The sequence below is a fragment of the Rhopalosiphum padi genome, chromosome 4, assembly GCF_020882245.1.
Source record: "Rhopalosiphum padi isolate XX-2018 chromosome 4, ASM2088224v1, whole genome shotgun sequence".
NCBI lineage: Eukaryota > Metazoa > Arthropoda > Insecta > Hemiptera > Aphididae > Rhopalosiphum > Rhopalosiphum padi.
The window spans coordinates 3945731-3966009 of NC_083600.1; the positions used below are offsets into that span (position 1 = coordinate 3945731).

Below are 20279 nucleotides of genomic sequence, written 5' to 3' on the forward strand. Positions count from 1 at the left end.
AATACTGGAAATTTAATTAAATATTGTTTATAAAAATTATTTGAAAATGATTATTATAAGTAATAAGATCTGAAAATTGAATAAAGCTTTATTATATGGTTATATAATATTTAATATTTATTAAACACATACGTAGTCCACATTTTTTTAACATTTTGTTTTGATTAAGCATTTAAAGTATGCGAATCTCGTTTCCTAGACACGGCCACACGGGTGCAAATACACAAACAATTTGAGTGGTCAACGTTACAGTTTGATAATAATAACCCAGAGATAGGATAGGAGATTTGCATACATTTCCACAAGTCTGATATTATAGTTGTACTCGATCCCCGAGAAGAATATGGCCTATTATATTAACATTTTCCTCTATGGCTCTATATCAGTAACCTTTTATCTATTTTAACCACGGTAGATTATCTACCGATGAATCTACCGTGATTTTAACTCTCGTCTCTCACCGGGTTAATCTGTAATATAATTGTTTAATATTTTGATTAAGTATTAAACCATAAATTAAGTATTGGTAATTTAAATATTAAATTATAATTAATAGGCTTTTCTGCTGAATTGTTATTAAGATCAATAAAAAAAAAAAAATTATATTTTTGACATTCGAAATACCAATCATATGTCATAACTCATAAGATAGGTAAAAAGATAAATATTATATTATTATAATCGAAATAATTTAAGATTAAATATTGTGGAATGTAGGTGACACACTAAAATGGTGATAACTGTGTAAGTCATACACTATGGTAAAAATGTTGTTGTAGGTCACAAACTCACAAATAATTCCAAACTTCTACTAAGTATCTTTTATTTTGGTTATAATTTTATAGCAAATGGTACCTAACACAAATACATCTGTAATAAATAAATAAATAATATTTAAAAAAAATGATAACATTATAATATTTGTAATTAATACATATAAAAGCTGTGATTAATTAAATATATATTATTATCACATTATATTACAAAATGGTTAACGTCCAATTATTATATTAGAAAAATATGTTTAAAAAATGAATCAATGAACAATAATTTAATTTCATGAGTTTTCTATTATTTACTATTATATAGAGTGGCCATTTTTGACAGATTTTACGGAATAAGTGGTTTAGGAACAGTAGAGGATTCAAGGGAGAGGGTCGAGCCCTCTTGATTGTCATATTATATTTGTAAAGCCTAACATCAAATGCTAAATATTGAACTTACAAAATAATATATATATAATATAAAATAATATGAAAAATTTTACCCTCCCCCTCAAAAAAAAAAAACTAGATCCGCCACTGTTAAAAAACATGTATCTCAATGTCTCAAAGAAGTTTTTCAGAACTCTGTGTTGTTATTGTGGTTTGATCATTGTACATAAACATTATAATGTTCCAAAATTAAACTAGAGTAAAATATAATTTATTATTATATTTCTGGTCAATAAATATTAACTGAATATTTGTTAATCAATGGTAAAGTAATTACACAAAAATATACCAATAATATATATTATTTATATATATATAATTAAATTAATAAATAAAAATGGTAAGATACAGTAACAATAGATAAATACCAATAGTTCATAAAATATCTTAGGATGCTTGTAGATAGATGACTCACATCCTTATTAAAATCAATACTATCACTGTAAAACAAAAATATTAGTACAAAAACTACTCATCATCTCTTTGGCCTCTTATGAAATCTAATTTTGAAAACTAATTAAAAGTTAAATAATATTTTCAGTTAATATCTCTCAAAGCAATAATCAATGCTCCTAGGTAAATTCAATAAATGATAACATAAAAACAACATTATCATCTAAATCCTTTCATATCAAATTTATACTCTTTAAATCTATTTGATATAAATCAAATCAAAATAAAATGGGTCAAAGAACTTTTAACCTAATTATTTATATAAAAAAAAACAATACTTGAACTCAGGTTTAGATAACTTACTATAATGTTATTATTACTTATTTATTTTATCTACTGATCAAATTTACTTATTGTATTACTTAATATATATTATAAATAAAAAATAAAAATAAAAGACACTGTAAAGTAAAGTAATGGTTAGGTAAAATTGGAATTTGTTGTACCAGATTTCTACAATTAATAATTCAATCTGGCCGCCCTACAATAATAGAATAATAATAACAATTGCTGACTAGATTTAAAGTTTCTTAAAATATAATAAAAAAATATTTTCTCTTATCTTTCAATTCATAAATATTTAAAAATACATAATTAACAATAATTAAATATTATATAAAATAGTACAACTGTTATAATATTTCATATTTTTGGTGATAAGTAATTATTAATTTAGAATAAATTTTAAATTTTAAAAGAAATATTATAGCATATATATATATATATATATATATATATATATATATATATACCAATACATTTAATTAAAATATGTATCTAAGACTCGGCACATTTAAATTTTATTGGTAGCAAAATTTTTACTACAGAACCAGATATTTTGGTACCATAGTGACCAGCCCAATACTGTGTGTCTACTCCAGAATGATATAGAATTAATTGAGATGCATTACTCTGATTTTTAAATGAATGTGAAGCCTAAAAAATAATGTTTAATAATAATTTTACTAAAATATTTTGAAATACAAATATTAGATTAAATATATAATGCATAAAAAAAAAAGTACAAACTTTTGTCCAAATATTAGCCTCCCACTGAGGTAAAACATCATTGTAATTGTGTTGTTCTATTAGCTTATCATTTCTATCATGAACAGTTGCCCTTAATGCATATTTGCAACCACAATCAAAACGACCCGTATACCTGCAAATAATTTTATTTTATTATTTGGTGCAAAGAAAATATTTTAAAGTATGTATTACCATTCACTAACTGAAATTTCAGGTTGAAGAGTTTTCATGACAATATCATTCAAACCATAATTTTTGAATATGATTTTTTGCCTCTTTGAACATAATCGATATGTTGATACAAAACAGCTTGTATGGCCATCAAAATCAGGATCATCAGGTAATGGAGGAGCACCTTGTGGTGTTTGTTCAATAGTCCACCAATTATGATCGTTAGTTATATTCCAATGTGTATATTCATCTGTATATTTAATATAAAAATTATTATGGGTATTTGAACACTAAATTATTTTGAGTTATGATCAGAACTAGAACCCTATATTATAATTTAGAATTTATCAACTTACTTTGTCCACAGTGGTTTTTCACTAAATTTCTATTAAATGGATCATATTTGCATATGACATGAAACACGTACCATGGCAATTCTAGCTTTCTGATATTATTTGAATCAATTTTGGAAAAACTGTAGTACCCTCTACCATTATTCACATACTTATTTTCTCGTGAAGCTTTTTCTTGAAATACGTATGCATCTATAAGTTCTCGCCATCTTTTGCATACAAGTCTACAATCCAAAAGGGTATCTGCATCGATAAAGCTTAATGTGTATACAACCATTTCATCCGGTAGTAAGTCAAAAGGCTCATGATGATTTTTTAATACATCCATCATATTATATAATATAATAATTAATTATGTTGACATCAAAATAAATAAATAGAATAAAATCTTTAATTAACTTCCAAATAAAAACATTAAATAATTTATAATTTTAATTTAAAAGCCTGTAGGCTACATGATTATTATTTATTAATAACTACTGAATTTATGTGATAAAAGTGAAGTTTTAACTTATATAACTTATAGCCCATATAAATTAGTATTATTATTGTCTAATAATCATATTATAAATTTTTATCTTATATAATAGCCAATAGGTAAACAGTAAACACTAAACACTTTAAATATTTCAATAATAATGAATTGCAAGATTAAAATTAAAAATAATATTATCTAGCATATAAAACTCTTATCTTCTTTATGATAAGGAAATTATTGAGAGGACAGCTGTATGATGTTAGAGCGCTATAATGATCACAAATTAAAAATTTATACTGGATAGTGGATACACAGTACACAGTCGTCAGTTACCCATACCTAAACGACCTATAAAAACAACTACCTATTTTTTCTAGAACCCAAATTGACTTACCAGAACAACTGTTGCAACTTGCAAGTACACCTATTTTTTTTGTAGCGCTTGTTATCATATTAGTAGCAAATTTTACTACATAATTTATAATACAATTTAGAAATGAAATTATTATTTTATCGTTCCAGGAAACGTTTAAAATGTAATATAAGCAGTCGTCAAAATTGTATACATGAATAAATTTTAATGTTGCTCATCACTCATCAGTTAGTAATTCACACATTGTCATGATCATTGAAAAAATATAAACATTTTTTTCAAATCCTATAGATAGTTCCGAAGAAAGTACTAGACTAAACGTACACTACGAAACTACAAAATTATAGATATTCCCCTAAAACCAAATTCTTTGGTCGAACTGACAATTAAAGGTGGATGAACAGTAGTTTATAAAAACGAATGGTTTTTGCTAGATATATGGTAACAAAATTAATTTAGATGACAAGACAATTTTTTGAATTGCGGGAAAAATGGCCACGGAAAAAAAACCTAAACTAAAAAACGCACTCCGGAAAAAAAGCCCAAAAAAATTAAATATAAATATAAATGAATGTATTAATATGTTAACATAATATATTTACATTTATTTATAGATACATATTTTAAATAATATATATAGTAGTAAAATATATAGGTAGGTACTAGGTAGTAGGTACATACTTTATTAAATTATACGTGCATAAAAATTTGTAGTTGATTTATTATTAACAGAATATGTTGAACGAAAAAATTTTAAATTATTTGATTTGGGTAGTTAAGGCATAGACATATTAATATGTCTATGAGTTAAGGTAACACCAGTGTGTAGCTGAATTAATCTTATAGTTCAACAATAAGTTATATTTAAAATATCCGATAGGTATGTCAAAATCATGTCGTATTAACTATTGATTGTTATCGTTTTGACAGTGTTGACACCATTTAATTGTTGTTTCAAATCAATAAATGAGTTAAATTAATCCAAGTAAATGATTATTAATTAACCCTTAATAAGTGCTGCTGATTTTGCTTAAATGTATTTAACTTTTTGATAATAGTATTTCAACACCAAGCTTACTCCAGCTGGATTTCTTCACTCAAATGTGTTTAATATTGACACGTTTTGTTATAATTCAACACCAGAATTCTATGTGTGATAGTTAACAATACAATGTATATTTCACACAATAATATTATACCCTGTCAATAAATTTCATTTTTATTACCCAACCTTTGATAAGCATTTTGACATTTCATTTAATTTATATTGCTGATATCTTTATATCAGTGTAAACTGTACTTTTCTTAAACCAGTCAAAATGTTAGTTGGGTAATAAAATTGAAAAGTTCTATTAAATATGTACTATTGTATAATCAACAATCAACTACATTTTATAAAATATTACAATGCTCGCACTTTTATTTTCTTAGGCTTTTTTCCGTGGCCATTTTTCCGCCTCCCCAGGACAATTTTTTCTGCACTTGACGAAGGATTAAAATATTGAAGTATGAAGCAAATGGTATTGTGATGGTAATTTTTATTAAGTTCAGAAAACATTTTGCAGTTAAATGTTTTTTGAGAGAAAAAATATTATGATGTATTTATAACTGCAGTGGTTCAAAACAAATAAAAATATAGTTCTTACAAAGGAGCAGGCCCGTAGCCACGGGAGGGAAAAGGACCCATTACCTCCCCCCCTAAAGGCCTAGACTCGTTTGTTGCACCCCTAGTATTTTAAATAATACTATGAAGACGGAAATTTATATTGTTTTTTCCTACAACTCGATTTGCTCCTCCTAAAAAATTGATCTTGCTATGGGCTTGCAAAAGAGTTTTAAATATAATTTATAAAGAATGTGAAAAACAAGAAGTTTACCCAATTCCACAAATTATAAATTTAGATTTTAAACAAGCTACTATAAATTCCGATCAGTGCATGTTATACTGGCATAGATACTGTAATTATTGATCATGTCTGAACGTCACCATTTACAAGGATGTGTTTATCACTTGTCTCAAAATGTTTATCGCAAGATACAAGAAGTTAGATTAGAAACCAAATACAAAACATATAATGATAGTCAATGATACATTAAATAACTTTTTGCTATACAGACGGGATTTTGCCAATAACTAAAGTTTATGATGGAATAAAATATTGAAAGATGGTTTTTACAGAAGAGGCTATACAGAGGTATAATATATATCAAAAGTTAGGAAAAGGTATGAATATTAAATTTAAAAAAAATAAACAAGTATTTTCATCAGAAATTCGGAACAAATGTTTTACGCATCAGTGGCGTGCTCACGGGGGATCAGGGTGTCATATCCCCCCTTTGGATTTTTTTGTAACGATATTTTATCTATATAAAAAAAAAGTTTAGGGTCTGTGACAAGTCAAAAATGAATATCCCCCTCCTTTCAAAAAAGTTGAGCACGCCACTGACGTGCATCCAATCGTCTGGATGTTAATTTTTAAAATGCACAAATAGTTAGGAATAGGTAGAGATAAAATAGCATTGCAAGAATTACATTATTTTATGCACAGTTAGTATAAAAGTATAACATTTAAAATTAAAATATAGTTTAAAACAATTTTATTTAGAAATTTCAAGGACATTTATGATACATACTAATTTGTTGATTATGTTAACATCTATTGAACTTGTTTATTGAGCACTAACCATAAACATATAAATACTATATATGGTTATCACTTGCTATAACATTTTACAAGTTATACAGTTGTAAATTCAAAACCATGACAATTGTCTGGAAAGAATGAAAATATAAATTAAATGTTAGCTTATAAAATAGAGTAAAATTAATAGTTATTACTTATTAATTATAATATAAAACAGCAACACAAATTTTCTTATACTTACTTATTTAAAAAAATGCAAACAATGATTAATTAACTGAATAATACATACAAATAAAATGTTTACTAAACAAAATTTTAAAAATGAACACCTGCCACATAACTGTATTATATACAAATAAAGTAGTCATGTTTGACAGTTCAGTGATAAAATAATTTTCATACTGAAAATTGGACAATTAAATACAAATTTTTATCAGTATTAATATATTCATCAATTAATAAAAATAAAAATGTAATCATAACTATATAAGATAGTAATTTACTAACTAAACAAATTAAAAATAATAACTTATATTATCTTAACACTATTTTAATATTAAGTCAGTTTAAAACTATGGAACATACAATATAAACCAATAATAACAATGATCATATAAAGAATTAACTGTTTTATTTATACATAAATAAATCATCTCTAAACTAATATAAGAAAAACTATAAAATGTAAAAAAAAATTATAGTTATGAGTGGCCGCTTAAGCTGCCATTCACTTGCGCTAGAAAACACGTTCGTGAAAACCGGAAGTAGTAGATGTAGACGTCCCTTGACTTGGAACGGTTGACGCTGGTCGCATGGCAGATGACTGATGATTATTGAGTCTGCGTGGAGCCAAATATTCAAAATTACTTTGTGTTTGTTGAGACAACATTTTAGACAAATCACATGGCATAGGATCTGTCCAGAAAAAGTCATGATTTAAAGCTGAATCAGCATCAAATCTTTTGGCTGGATCCAATACTAAGAGTTTATCTAATAGATCACAACCCATTGGATCACGTACATAGGGCTTTAGTCGTTCTTTTACCTGTGAATTAAATAATTAGTAAAAAACCAAAAAAAAAAGGAACATTGGAATAATAACCTTTCGTTTTTGTCCTTTAACCAATTCCAATTGATTGTACAAATCTAAAGATTCAACTTTAGGCCAGACTTCTGGTGTTATTGAACCACATAGTTGAGATATTAAAGTTAACTGTTGTTGTTCAGAATTACCCTGCATAATTGGACTACGAGTCCACATTTCAGCCATGATGCATCCAGCTCCCCACAAGTCTACAGGCGGACCATAATTACGATCCCCAAGCAACAACTCGGGAGGGCGATACCATAATGTTACAACTCGATTAGTATATCTAAAATATTGTTATTAATATAAATTAAGTGGTTCAGTGTTTTAATAAAATAAAATATTATTAATTAATGTTATTGTTTATTTATAAACATAAGTAAATTTTATTTTATTATTATTGTTATAAATTACACATAATATTACCTATTAGGTTGACCATTTTTCTGTGCACTGAATGCTCTAGCTAGACCAAAATCAGCCAATTTTAATGTCCCAGTTTTGGTAATTAATACATTTGCTGCTTTCATGTCACGATGCAATATCTGATACATATAGCATAACAGTGGTTTAGATTGTCACAAATTTATACAATTCTAGAAATATGATTATTATAAGTGTGAAATATACCTTGTTACTGTGTATGTAGTAGAGGCCATTGAGCATTTGTTGAATTACTTGCTTAATCTCTCCAAGACTGAACTTCACTTTAGTATTTGATAGCAGACCAGCTAAATCATGCTCGCAGAATTCAAACACCAAATAAAATGTTGAACGATAACGATTGAACTGAGTAGCTATAAAACATTTTTATATGATGTGTTTAATATAAAAATTAAAATGAATGTAATGTATAAATTAAAATTACCTCTAGTTTGACAGATTTCCAATAGATTTACTACATTATCGTGCTTTAATAGTTGTAATATTCGAATTTCTCTAAGAGCAGTGATTGGAAACTAGGATTGAATAAAAAAAATTTATCAGATAATAGTATAAATAATAATAAATATTTTTTAAACAGTATCTATAAAATATTTCTAATTTAGAATCATCATCACTCATGAGTTTAAATATGTTATCTTAGAGCATCAAATACTTGACAAATACCTTATAGTACCTATTTTCAGTTATTACTGTATCACTTAATTTATTGTGCATTCTTTGGTACAAAATGTAAAAATGTATAAGTAATGACTTACTCCTTCTTTTTCATTTTCCATGAGAATTTTTTTCATAGCAACTGTAAATTTATGATTTTTTTTGTCTCGTGCTTTGAACACTTCACTAAAAATTAAAATGTATTAGTTTTAATTTCACATGAATCAAGTCGCCAATCAGTCGATATTTCTATGAATATGGGTCGATCGTAATGAAAATGAAATATAGCATTATTGGTCAATCTAAAGCACTATGATCTTATTTTTAATGCACTGTTTAATTGTATTCGGTTCTGGAATTATGAATGTATACAAAAATCCAAATTTATGATACATTGGTTTGTATATAAGTTTATTTTTTTGTTTCAACTTAGTTAAGTGAGTCAACAATACAATTGCAATGTATTGTATATTTTATAGTACTTATTTAGTATTCGAAAATACTTAAAGAAAAATATCAATCAGTCAAGAATCACAATATTTTTATAATTGTTTCATAGAGAGATTAGAAATTACTATATTGAAGGTGATAGAGTATTTAGAATAAAATTGTGTTAATAGTTTTAATTAAAAAAATCAGGATATGTTTTTATCAGACCTTGTATAAGAAAACTGATATAACATTATAATCATATTATTGTTATTTTAAGATCTATATAAACAATATAATGTTTCTTAACAATAACAATGAAAAATAACAGAAGAGAGTTATGTATACTACAAATAGATTGAATGAAAATAACATAGTATTATTACTAAATACCCAAAAGTGCCTTGACCAATCTTTGCCAGTTTTTCAAATTTTGTGGCAGCTTCACAAAATGGGAAGTTATACTCTTCCAAGTATTTCTCTCTCTCACGAGCCATGTTCATCTGCAGCAGATTGGGTGATGGTGTTGACGGTGGTGTCAACACACCATTTAAATTCGTCATGGCAGCCGTCTTGAAGTCCTTAGGTGAAACGTTTGGGCAAAAAGAAAACTGTCAATTCACAAATCTGAAATCACAACTTAGACAAGTCTGTGCTAGTCAGTAGTCACTACTCATTGACCAAGATATGTATCATGCGTAAAGTTGCTAGGACCACGGTATATAAATTTTATACCACGGTAAGACTGTATAAGTACTATATCAATATCGTGGAAGACAAATATTATGTCTGTTCGGCTTGGAATAAACAACAAATCATATTATCACTAGCACACTAGCTGCTGAATTTAATTTAATAAAATTAATTTAAAATTAATTTTAATAATAATTAATGTTATATATGGTAATTTGTAATATATAATACAATAATTATTGATAGGTTATGTATATATTGTTGTTTTCTAAGTTCCAGTGTATTTCTTATTATAAAATCTAAAACAAATCTCTGTCACATCTCACACCAACATAATGCATATTAGTTCATCTGTGTTATAAATTATACTGTACTTATTTGGTGCGTATTAAAAATCACTTTCCTTCCTATTTTAACATGGTTAGGAATATCCGAACATTAATAGCTTATCGTCTATTTATTAAAAGTATGGAAGTGTGGTCAAAAATGTTTTTTTCTTAAATTTAATAAGGTATAAATTATTTTGCCTAGTTGTTAATTATTATTGGGTTAAAATTTGTAAAATACAGATTTTACAAATTTGTTACATTTAATAAATCTTCTTCAGATAATTACATATGTTCTTACCTTTAAAATGATTATGTTGCATGTTTATAACCGTGAACGAATTTAATGATTTAGATAAGGAAAGTACGAAATTCGTATTATATCCGTAGCCGCGTAGGTACTTCATATTACTATTATTACTGCGATAAGATAAATAACTGTAGACAGACCATAGAGTAATCTTACTCTATGAGACAGACCCAATTCGGACGAATTATTTTATTCACCTGGATTCAATTCCTATAAAATTTAGAACTGTAATTATTTTGGGACCCAATTTAGATGCTTATACTTAAAAGCATGTTAAAAAAACAGTTATTTAGCCATACATAAATAAAAATAAAAACGGGAAACATTAAGCCATTGATATTATATTATCCAAGCTGATTTATTTTATTCTATAAGTAGGTATTAGTATATCTTTCAATTCTTCTATATCTCTAATACAATTGCAAATTGTTTTTAAACTCAATAAGTGATGTACAACGAAGTAGGGGCCTGGTGTCTACTATATTTTATTTATAAGATATTAAAATATTGTGAATGGTGTGAATTGTGGTAAATAATTTAAGTACACATGAATTGTAATTAAATAACCTAATATTTTTTAAATAAATGAAATGTGATTTATGATAGTTAAAAAAACTTGGATTATTATTTTTAAGTAATTGATCGCATAGTGTGCAAACACAATATGGTATATTATACAGACGTACAAAATAAGATAAAGCATTACCTTATGCTCATAAAATAAAATTATAAGTATAAAGATTAAAGACTTACATTTTTATACTCTGTGATTATGATTTAGATAGAGTAATGATAATGTATAACTTAGTAAAAGTATTAGATGTATTTTTTTTATTGAATAGATCAATAGATGTCAGACGCTTAAATTAATATTTTATTACACGGCGTTTTAGCATTCTATATAGGTAGGTTTACAGCACTTAAATTTATCATTATTAATTTAGGCGTTATACGTAGGCAGCCAAACATACTGTTTTTGATATTTTTTAAAAGAAATACCATATTGCTCGAAAACTTATTGTGTAAAAGCTAATAACTATGATTAAGAAATTACAAATATTATTTTTTTTATAAGAGCATAATTATTAATTATTAATTTATATTAATATTATTAATTTATTTATCTTTTAGGATTAACTAAAAATTTTAAATCATGCATTCTGTGATTATAATTGATAAGTGATAACAAGAACACTCGACATTAATTTGATAACTAAAAATTTATTAAACTTTAAACTGCTATTATAGTGCTGTAAGCCTAAAGATTAAAAACATGTAAATTGTTATTTATTTATTTGTAAATATTAATTAATAATTTAAAAACATTGTAGAAATGTGACCATTTAATGCAATTGAGTATTCTAGTTTAACTAGTTCTATGTATTCGTATTATTTCGATTTCTTGTATAATTCTGGGAAATTAGCTAGTCTAATGGATTTATTATTTCCATAACGGTTTAAAATTGCCAGCAAAAAATGCACAATCTGTCCCAAAGACTTACACTTGGCTTGTTGTTATTACTGTTGGCAGATATAATATGGATTATGTCATCAAAACTCATTAACGTATGTTGTATAAATATAATATAAACCATATAAATAATATTTTTCTTCTCATGAAAATTAATATATTTAATTAGTGTTATCATGTCTTGAATTAAATTTAGAAATTAATTTTAAATGTTTATTAAATATAGATACATTTTTTAACAAATCTACAACTTATTTATTGCAATTGACGATCATTAAAGTAAATTAATTTTGTTTTTCAGTATGTTCCTTACCAAACTGACGATTACAAAAAGCCATTTTTCTTTGCCTATACCAAAGCTTCAATATTTACTCTCTACTTTTTGATATATATATTATTTAAGGAATTACGGAAGCCTTGTGGAAACCAAACTAATTATATGGTAATCTTAGGTATATGTACTTAATTCTTGATATTTTAAGTTAATTATTATATTATGATGTTTTAGTTTGTTAATTTTGATACAATTGAAAATGATGACGATGATGATGAAGATGATAATGTTTTTACTGATGAAACTGAAAGATTAGTAAGAATTTTAGTTTATATTATTATTTTATGTAAGAATATTTTCTTAAGAGTTAACAAAATAAATCTATATTTGATTTATTTAATCTGATTAATTATACAATTTGTCTTTGCTTCTAAAATTTAAAAGCATTTATATTTAAATTTAAATTTATAAAATAACTAAAACAATTGAATTACAAATTTGAAATAAATTTAGTTTCATAAGTTTCAAGTGTTTTTTAAAATTTTTACGCCCTTTAGATTATAAATTAAGATATTCTGAAGAGATTTCTGCATTATTTATTTATTCATAATTATTTAAATACATAGTTGATAGTATGTGTAAGATTTTATTAGAAGTTATTGTACCATTTAAGAAAACTTCTATTAAACATTCACTTATTGACAGTCATTAGTGATGTTTTAGAGAGCTTAGAACTGCACCCCAACGTCTACTATAAATTTAAATATTCTTTCCAAATGTAATCATTTATACCAGGGTTTCTCAACCTTTTTAGTCTTGCGTCCTCCTCCCTATCTATATTAAGTATAAATTTGTATCATATCGTAGGGAAAGCCAAATTTTGAATGACTATGTTAATTTTGTAAATCGGTGTTTCATTATTTTTGACATACGCGACCCCCAGTCAAGGCAATCGAAACCTCCGGTTGATAAACGCTGATTTATACATCTATACTAGGTAAATAATAATCAGAATATGTGCCATTTTATAGTAGACAATTCTGAAAATTACTCCATTCTACAGGTTAATAATTCAAACAAAAGTCTACTTATGAATATTTTTGTATAATGACATAGTTTTATGCTAATATGAAATGATAAGTTCACAATTGGAATTATTGTGAAAGTTTTCATATGAAAAAGTCAAATTTGTTTAATTCAATCAGGCATCCAAGATTCAGATGATATCTAAATTGTTAAATTAGGATTTTATTATTAGGTTCTATTTAAATTATATAAATGTGGCTCTCACTTATATTATTAGACATTTTTAAGTTTCTTACTAACATTTGATCTTACACATGTATTATGAATTTAAAACACAAATTGTTTTCCTTAATATCTAAAAAAACAGTACTATTTTTATACAGAGCACAGCAAGCTATGTTCCCATTAAAAATCCTAGTGTGACTTCTGGTACAGAGAGTGATGATTCAGGAACTGTTAAGCCAAATAATAAAGTTGTTCGATTTAACAAAGTTGCTGAGGTAATATATTTTTTTATTAATATTAAAAATCAATTTGTTTTTGGTAATCAAACTTTTTTAATCTAATTTATTGGAAATATTGACTGTAATTTAGTTGTATTTACTAAAAAAAAAAGTAATTAACTAATCTTTAGATATTATTTATATCTATAAATAGTATTAAATGAACAAGTATCAAGTAACAGTTTATAAGTTACAACCACAGAATAGATGTTACCTACAATTTGCTTAAAATAAAATAAATGTATCTTTTGTATATGTACATTTTAAGTAATGTGGGTCAATGAAAATTCTCTTTATCAAAATATTAACTCATATTATTGTTGATAGTTTAAAATTCACTAAACAATTTACAGTCAATAATAGGTATATTTTAAGGAATTTATTTTATCAGATCTATTATTTATTAAATCATAAATATATTATTAAATCTATTTATTTATCAATTATTATAGGTTAGACATTTGTCTGAAACAGAAGCAACCGAAGCATTAATGGCTCGTTTATCATATGCTGCTACAATTAGAGCACGAGAAATTTGCCGTTTATCAAGGCAGTTACTAAATTTACATCAAACTGCAAAGCTAGCTTTTACAGTAGCACCACTTGTAAGAATTACCAAACATTTATATAGTTACAATTTTTTTTTACTTCAACACTAATAAATTATTTTTTTACAATCAATTAATTTAACCTCTCCACAACTCTCAAGTGCTTAAATTAAAACATAATACAACTAGAGTCTAGAATATTATCATTTAGTATAAGCCTTAATAATACTACATCAAAGTCAAAATATTTTTATTATTCTAAGAATATTATAAAATATAAATTACATTTAACTTTATAAAATAAAACATATTAAAATTAATCAATTATTTTATTCTTTTATAAATTATACACACTTATATGTTACATTTTTATTTATACTATTACAGTTTTCATATTGAAATTATTATATTTAATTTAATCAAATTAGCTTTTTAAATTATTGTATGTAAATTAAAGGTTCTCACCCTTTAAAAAAAAATTGTAATACTGCATAATATGCTGTTGAATTGTTTATTATTGCAAAAAATTATATTTATATATTGTTTATTCTTTTTTTTTTCCAGTGGGGTGTTGCTAATTTATTACATCAAGTGTCTATGGTTTACATGGAACATACCCTAGTGTCTGTTGTATTGTCCACAACTAGCTTTTTCACTCTTCTGCTATCTCTATTTTTTGTTACGCCTCCTACAGACCGTTTTACGGTCACTAAATTAATAACTGTATTATTCAGCATAACTGGAAATGTGTGTACTAATTTTTAAATAATAATAAAACCAATAAAAATAGTTTGTTCAAAATTCAAAATATAGTATATTATTTATTGAATTATTTAAATTTTACTTTCATAAAAATTAATACTAGTTTATTAATCTAGAATAAAATTAAAACTCTTATTAAATATAACATTTTAAACAAACTAAAATAAATTTGTGTAATTTGAGTATTTAAAAATTATGTAATTAATAATTTTATGTTTACAGGTTATAATTACTTTACCTGATTCTCATTTTAGTTTTAGTGAAATTAATGTTGGATTTGCATTATCCTTATGTAGTGCTATTTTTTATGCATTGAATATTGTAACATTACGATCTTGGGTAGATCATGAAGATAAATTAGACATTATATTGTACTTTGGTAACTTTTTCATGAACTAATTGATTTTAGTATAGCATATTTTATTAAATGTTATTGAATAAATGATTTTATTTCTAGGTCTTGTTGGTCTATTTAATGTTCTAATGTTCTGGCCACTGTTCATTTTTCTTCATTATTTTGAACTTGAAACCTTTGAATGGCCAAACAAACAGCAAGCAATTTCATTGTTTATAAATGGAGTTGTAAAAGCAACATTGCCTGAAGTCATATGGTTATGGTAAAATTGTTGTATTTACTTTATTTTACAATTACTGTTCTAATTTGTTTTTTTTTATCATAGGGGATGTTTGCTGACATCATCAATTATTGCAACAATGTCTATAGGACTAACTATTCCAATGTCTTTAATGCTGTATGGCATTTCCAGTCAAAACAAGTCTGATAATGAGCGATTTTTGTTACCATCATTCTATTTAGGTTTAGTTCCTACAACTTTCTCTTATTTTTGTCTAATTTGGTTAACATACAGATTTAATTATAATCAAAATGAATACAATTGTCTAAGTCGTTGCCAGAGAAAAAATTTAATTAGGTAAATAACAAAAAATGTTACTAAAAAAAATATTATTTACATTAATATTGTTTCATTAACAGGCTTAGAGATAGTGATGCCGAACAAGCAGAATCACTTATACAAATTCACGAAACAGACAAAGAAGTATGATATAAATTATTTAGAAACTTAAAATTACTCACCAGAATTAATTATTTTTAGTATTTTTACCTCTTTTTGTGCAATATATTATTATTCTTATTTACATTATTTATTAGATGTTATATTAAATTTTAAATCCAGATTATGAAATGAATAAAAGTAATTAACGAATGTTATTACTTACCACTTATTATATCATCTTTGAATTGAGAGATGCTTAAATATTTACACCAAAAATGAGTATAATCTTGTCAGTAAATAAAGTTAAAGTTCCTTTTTTTATTATTATTGTGGAAACTATGACAATAGTTTGTATGTAGCAAATTGGCTTATGTTAAGTATCTGATATTTTAAATCTGGATTTCAAATTTTAAGTATAACATCATAGTTTATTTTATCACAATATTATGATATTATACTTCAAATCTTTGTTCAATTTGTGTTATTATATTTTGTTTAGTTTATTTTGAATGTGTAATTTTACATTTTAATCAAATTTACTACTATATCTTTAAACAATTGTATACTTATTCTATTTAATTTTTATTTTTATTTCTATAAACCTTTCAAAAGTAATCACTAATTGTCTATACTATATTTAGTAATGTATCTTGTTACCACCTATAATGAAATATACCAAAACTAAAAATTGATGTCCTTGATCATTTATTATCAACCTTTATTATTATAACACCTATTTAATGCTATAGAATTATAAAATTGTTTGCTTCTTTTTAATTATTTAAATTTGAATCTTATTTTTTTTACGAAATAAAGTGGACACGATAATAATATATAAAATGATTAAACTTTGTTATTTGGATTAATTTCAATAATAATAATATAAATAAAAAAAAATTACTTTCATCAATTGTTATTATTTCTATTAATTTAAATATGTAATATTTTGCAGAATTCAATTTTTTTTCTTAATCTACACTAAATTATTGCCAAAGGCATTATAGTCAATGCTAATATATATTAATTTACATTGTATTTAAAATGTTTTTGTAGTCCATTATTTTTTTTACTTTTAGCTAAATCCACATTAAGTACTCATTGACAGTGGCAAATTTTGGATAACTTTTGCGAGAACTGTTCTAAATATCCCTTATTGAAATTTGGATAATTCCTGGATACATCAAATAAACTGTAAACTTAGTTTAAAATATATTTCAAAATATGATGTTGCAGTTTGAATGTAAATATTTTGATCGTTGATAGGAATGATTAAAATACTAATACATTGGGCTATTTTATTTTAAAGTTGAAAAATGTTCAGTTATGAAGAATAAACCTTCAAAATATACTACTGCTTAGTGGCGTAACTGGGAAAAAATCTAGGGGGGGCAATGTTTAATGAATGTAATATATTTATTATTATCAAAACCCTGACACCCCTTCTCCTGGTTAAAATATATACTTTTATCTCTCAAAAAATTGTCAAGGGGACAGGTGCCATCCTTCTTGCCCCCCACAATTACGCCATTGCTACTGCTCATTGAAATGCTACTAACTTCTATGTCTATAAAAATCTGTTAGAAATAGCAGTTATTGTATACTTAAAAAGGAAACTTTTAAGTTTTAATAATATATTAAATGTATATTAAATTTATAGTTTTTGCTGAAAAATTACATTACTAAATATTCGAGACATAAATTATGTTTTTCAAAAGCATTGGGGAATGACTTATGACTAATTAAGATCTTACTCATAAATATAGTTTTTTTCATAATATTCTATTATTCTATATCTATTTAATTCAATAATAAAACAATTGGATATCGAAAATATCTTATTATTTCGTAACATGAAATATACAATCATTTATTCAAAGCTTAATTATTCATTTTTAACTTTTACATCCACAAATTTAATCCAGTTACCTACATGCTTTTATGTATATATTACCACTAAAAGTTTAGTATTTAATATTAGAAGGTAAGTGGAGAATAAATTCAGACCAGTGCTCAAAAACAAATGTATCAATGCTAAGTATTTTCCAATTGGATATTAAAAATGTTTTCTGAAATAAAGCATATTATATACATTATACATGAAATACAAATAATTTTAATCTAAAATGAATTGAATTGTTTTTTTAAATAACAACTGATTTTTAGTAGTAAATGGTAATCTAAGTTGACGATGGTAGTATGTTGAAAACTGTAGCATTATATTATTTCAATGACTTTTGTATACAAAACATAGTATCACCAGATAAAAAAAATTTTTTGACAAAATTTTGTAAAAACCAATATTTTAAACACTTGTTGAGTTTATAATTTTTAATCTGTTAATAAAATAATTTATTAATGGTTAAAAATTAGGTATCTAATATTTACCATAATAATAATAATTCACTATTACATTTATTGAAAATAATATAAAATGTGTTATAAAGACACAAAGTATAATTGTATAAATTATATAATATAAAATACACATGGAAATAGAAATGATAATAAAGATATATAAATTACTAATTTTTCATTATTTGAATAATATTTGTCAACCTTAATCAAACTTTGCCCATTAGGTGCACCATGTAAAAGTACATAACATCCTACTCATACCTCTACACATAAGACATCCACCGAATTATGTTTCTGAAGTTGAATAGAGTATAGTATACGAGGTTAATTGATTTAATATGTATTAAAATATTTTTTTAATGATTTGTTTTCATCAAGTTTTAAACTAATATTTTTTAAATTTAGTAGCTAATACATTAAATTATAAATTACTAAATCAAATAACAAATGTTTTTTAGTTTATTATTATAAATACAATCACAGTTCACTGTTCATAATAAATAGATAATATTTATGAATTCCTTTGAATATACAGTTATTAAATTCTATCAATTGAATGGGTGGTTGAAGTTTATTGATTATTACACTAAAATTTGATTTCATACATATTTTATTCAACATTTTACTGTATAACAAACTTAAAAATTGATTTTAAGAGCCAGCTACTACACAGAAATAACTTTACTGTAATCAATATTCAGAAATATTTATCTGAATAAGTATAATATTTAACATTTTCTTGAGGCCATTGTTTAGGCATAAATGGTCTATATCGTTTACACAAATAATCCCCAGAAAGCATCAATCCACTTATTCCAAAAACTGCAGCGAACAATGACAACACTCTCTGCCAATCAGGAAATCTAGATTTTTCTCTATAATTTGGGTCACCTTTATCGGAACCCCACATGTCAGCATGAACGTGTAATATCTCACCTAAGAAAATAAATAAAAAATAAAAATCAACCCATAACTCCAAGGATACAAATTATCTATTATATAGGCTTACCAAAGTTTCTATTATGTTCGGGGCAGTCCCATGGATAATATTCACTTTTAGAATCCTGGCCAATGTCTGGTAACTTTGGGTAGTCACCAAAACCTAAACCATCATCTGGGTGGGGTGCATACTCTTCTGGTAGCAGGCCATACTTCTTTGCAGCAGCAAGTCGTTCTGCTTCAGTTTTTGGATATGGACCGGGCTTCCAGGGTTCATGTGATACCACACTTCTGCTAGACACTGAATATATAGCTTTGGTGCGTAACATCCCGTTAATCACACGGGGCAAAGCCATTTTCAAACGTTACTGAAGAGCAAAATTAAATAATTAATTAATTTTTTTTTAAATTTCAGTCAATTATAAAAGAAAAGTAAAGGCTTATCAAAGAGATATAGCCGTACTGGAGTATTTGATTTAGGATTATTAAAATTTTCAATAAATTTTCTCAAAATAATTTTGATAACAGCGAAGGACGTTTAGTAACCACGGCAAACTGTGGTACTAACTTTCAACCTTGGTTAAGTTTAAGGTTAATGCATTTTCATTAAATGTATTTTCAAAAAAAATCAACTGAATAGTGTAAATCTGGCATCTACGATCTGCTTAATTCAGTTAACGCAGAATAGATTCAAATAAATATAATATATTGAAGTCGAAAATC

The 20279-nt window shown here is 25.3% G+C and overlaps 4 protein-coding genes across 6 annotated transcripts; 1 reads left to right on the top strand and 3 right to left on the bottom strand.

Annotated features, from left to right (window-relative positions):
- Nucleotides 1-806: 806 nt before the first annotated feature.
- Nucleotides 807-3838, bottom strand: LOC132930547 (F-box only protein 17-like). Its single transcript, XM_060996479.1, has 4 exons — nt 3224-3838; nt 2889-3117; nt 2697-2829; nt 807-2603 (listed from the first exon to the last, which is right to left on the bottom strand). Exons 1-4 carry the CDS (start codon nt 3549-3551, stop codon nt 2445-2447), a joined length of 849 nt encoding a protein of 282 aa, XP_060852462.1. The 5' UTR covers nt 3552-3838; the 3' UTR covers nt 807-2444.
- Nucleotides 3839-6652: 2814 nt separating this feature from the next.
- LOC132930173 (cyclin-dependent kinase 9) lies at nt 6653-10018 on the bottom strand. Its single transcript, XM_060995890.1, has 7 exons — nt 9727-10018; nt 9006-9090; nt 8672-8762; nt 8434-8600; nt 8230-8348; nt 7819-8089; nt 6653-7761 (listed from the first exon to the last, which is right to left on the bottom strand). Exons 1-7 carry the CDS (start codon nt 9894-9896, stop codon nt 7453-7455), a joined length of 1212 nt encoding a protein of 403 aa, XP_060851873.1. The 5' UTR covers nt 9897-10018; the 3' UTR covers nt 6653-7452.
- Nucleotides 10019-11894: 1876 nt separating this feature from the next.
- LOC132930412 (solute carrier family 35 member F5) lies at nt 11895-16954 on the top strand. 3 transcript variants are annotated; one of them, XM_060996282.1, is made up of 10 exons: nt 11897-12228; nt 12435-12575; nt 12642-12722; nt 13817-13933; nt 14389-14541; nt 15049-15231; nt 15469-15625; nt 15704-15863; nt 15927-16178; nt 16241-16954. In XM_060996282.1, exons 1-10 carry the CDS (start codon nt 12139-12141, stop codon nt 16308-16310), a joined length of 1404 nt encoding a protein of 467 aa, XP_060852265.1. In that variant the 5' UTR covers nt 11897-12138; the 3' UTR covers nt 16311-16954. The 3 variants fall into 3 exon arrangements, with proteins under 3 accessions (XP_060852266.1, XP_060852265.1, XP_060852267.1); XM_060996283.1 differs by lacking the exon at nt 15049-15231 and having other exon boundaries at nt 11895-12228; XM_060996284.1 differs by lacking the exon at nt 11897-12228 and having other exon boundaries at nt 12436-12575; nt 13801-13933.
- Nucleotides 16955-19058: 2104 nt separating this feature from the next.
- LOC132929245 (NADH dehydrogenase [ubiquinone] 1 beta subcomplex subunit 8, mitochondrial) lies at nt 19059-20072 on the bottom strand. The gene is made up of 2 exons (XM_060994444.1): nt 19627-20072; nt 19059-19553 (listed from the first exon to the last, which is right to left on the bottom strand). The coding sequence occupies exons 1-2, from the start codon at nt 19910-19912 to the stop codon at nt 19315-19317; spliced, it is 525 nt and encodes a 174-aa protein (XP_060850427.1). The 5' UTR covers nt 19913-20072; the 3' UTR covers nt 19059-19314.
- Nucleotides 20073-20279: the final 207 nt, after the last annotated feature.

What these genes read in the sequence shown, in the direction of transcription:
- LOC132930547 (XM_060996479.1), bottom strand. Translation starts at nt 3,551, where the DNA reads ATGATGGATGTATTAAAAAATCATCATGAGCCTTTTGACTTACTACCG. An exon ending in GAAATTTCAGTTAGTGAATG is followed by an intron (nt 2,830 to 2,888) that starts GTAATACATACT and finishes AATTATTTGCAG; the next exon opens with GTATACGGGTCGTTTTGATT. An exon ending in AGGCTAATATTTGGACAAAA is followed by an intron (nt 2,604 to 2,696) that starts GTTTGTACTTTT and finishes ATTATTTTTTAG; the next exon opens with GCTTCACATTCATTTAAAAA.
- LOC132930412 (XM_060996282.1), top strand. Translation starts at nt 12,139, where the DNA reads ATGCACAATCTGTCCCAAAGACTTACACTTGGCTTGTTGTTATTACTG. An exon ending in CTGATGAAACTGAAAGATTA is followed by an intron (nt 12,723 to 13,816) that starts GTAAGAATTTTA and finishes ATTTTTATACAG; the next exon opens with AGCACAGCAAGCTATGTTCC. An exon ending in CCTGAAGTCATATGGTTATG is followed by an intron (nt 15,864 to 15,926) that starts GTAAAATTGTTG and finishes TTTTTATCATAG; the next exon opens with GGGATGTTTGCTGACATCAT.
- LOC132930173 (XM_060995890.1), bottom strand. Translation starts at nt 9,896, where the DNA reads ATGACGAATTTAAATGGTGTGTTGACACCACCGTCAACACCATCACCC. An exon ending in ATTGGTCAAGGCACTTTTGG is followed by an intron (nt 9,091 to 9,726) that starts GTATTTAGTAAT and finishes TTTAATTTTTAG; the next exon opens with TGAAGTGTTCAAAGCACGAG. An exon ending in AAAAATGGTCAACCTAATAG is followed by an intron (nt 8,090 to 8,229) that starts GTAATATTATGT and finishes ACAATATTTTAG; the next exon opens with ATATACTAATCGAGTTGTAA.
- LOC132929245 (XM_060994444.1), bottom strand. Translation starts at nt 19,912, where the DNA reads ATGGCTTTGCCCCGTGTGATTAACGGGATGTTACGCACCAAAGCTATA. An exon ending in CGAACATAATAGAAACTTTG is followed by an intron (nt 19,554 to 19,626) that starts GTAAGCCTATAT and finishes TTATTTTCTTAG; the next exon opens with GTGAGATATTACACGTTCAT.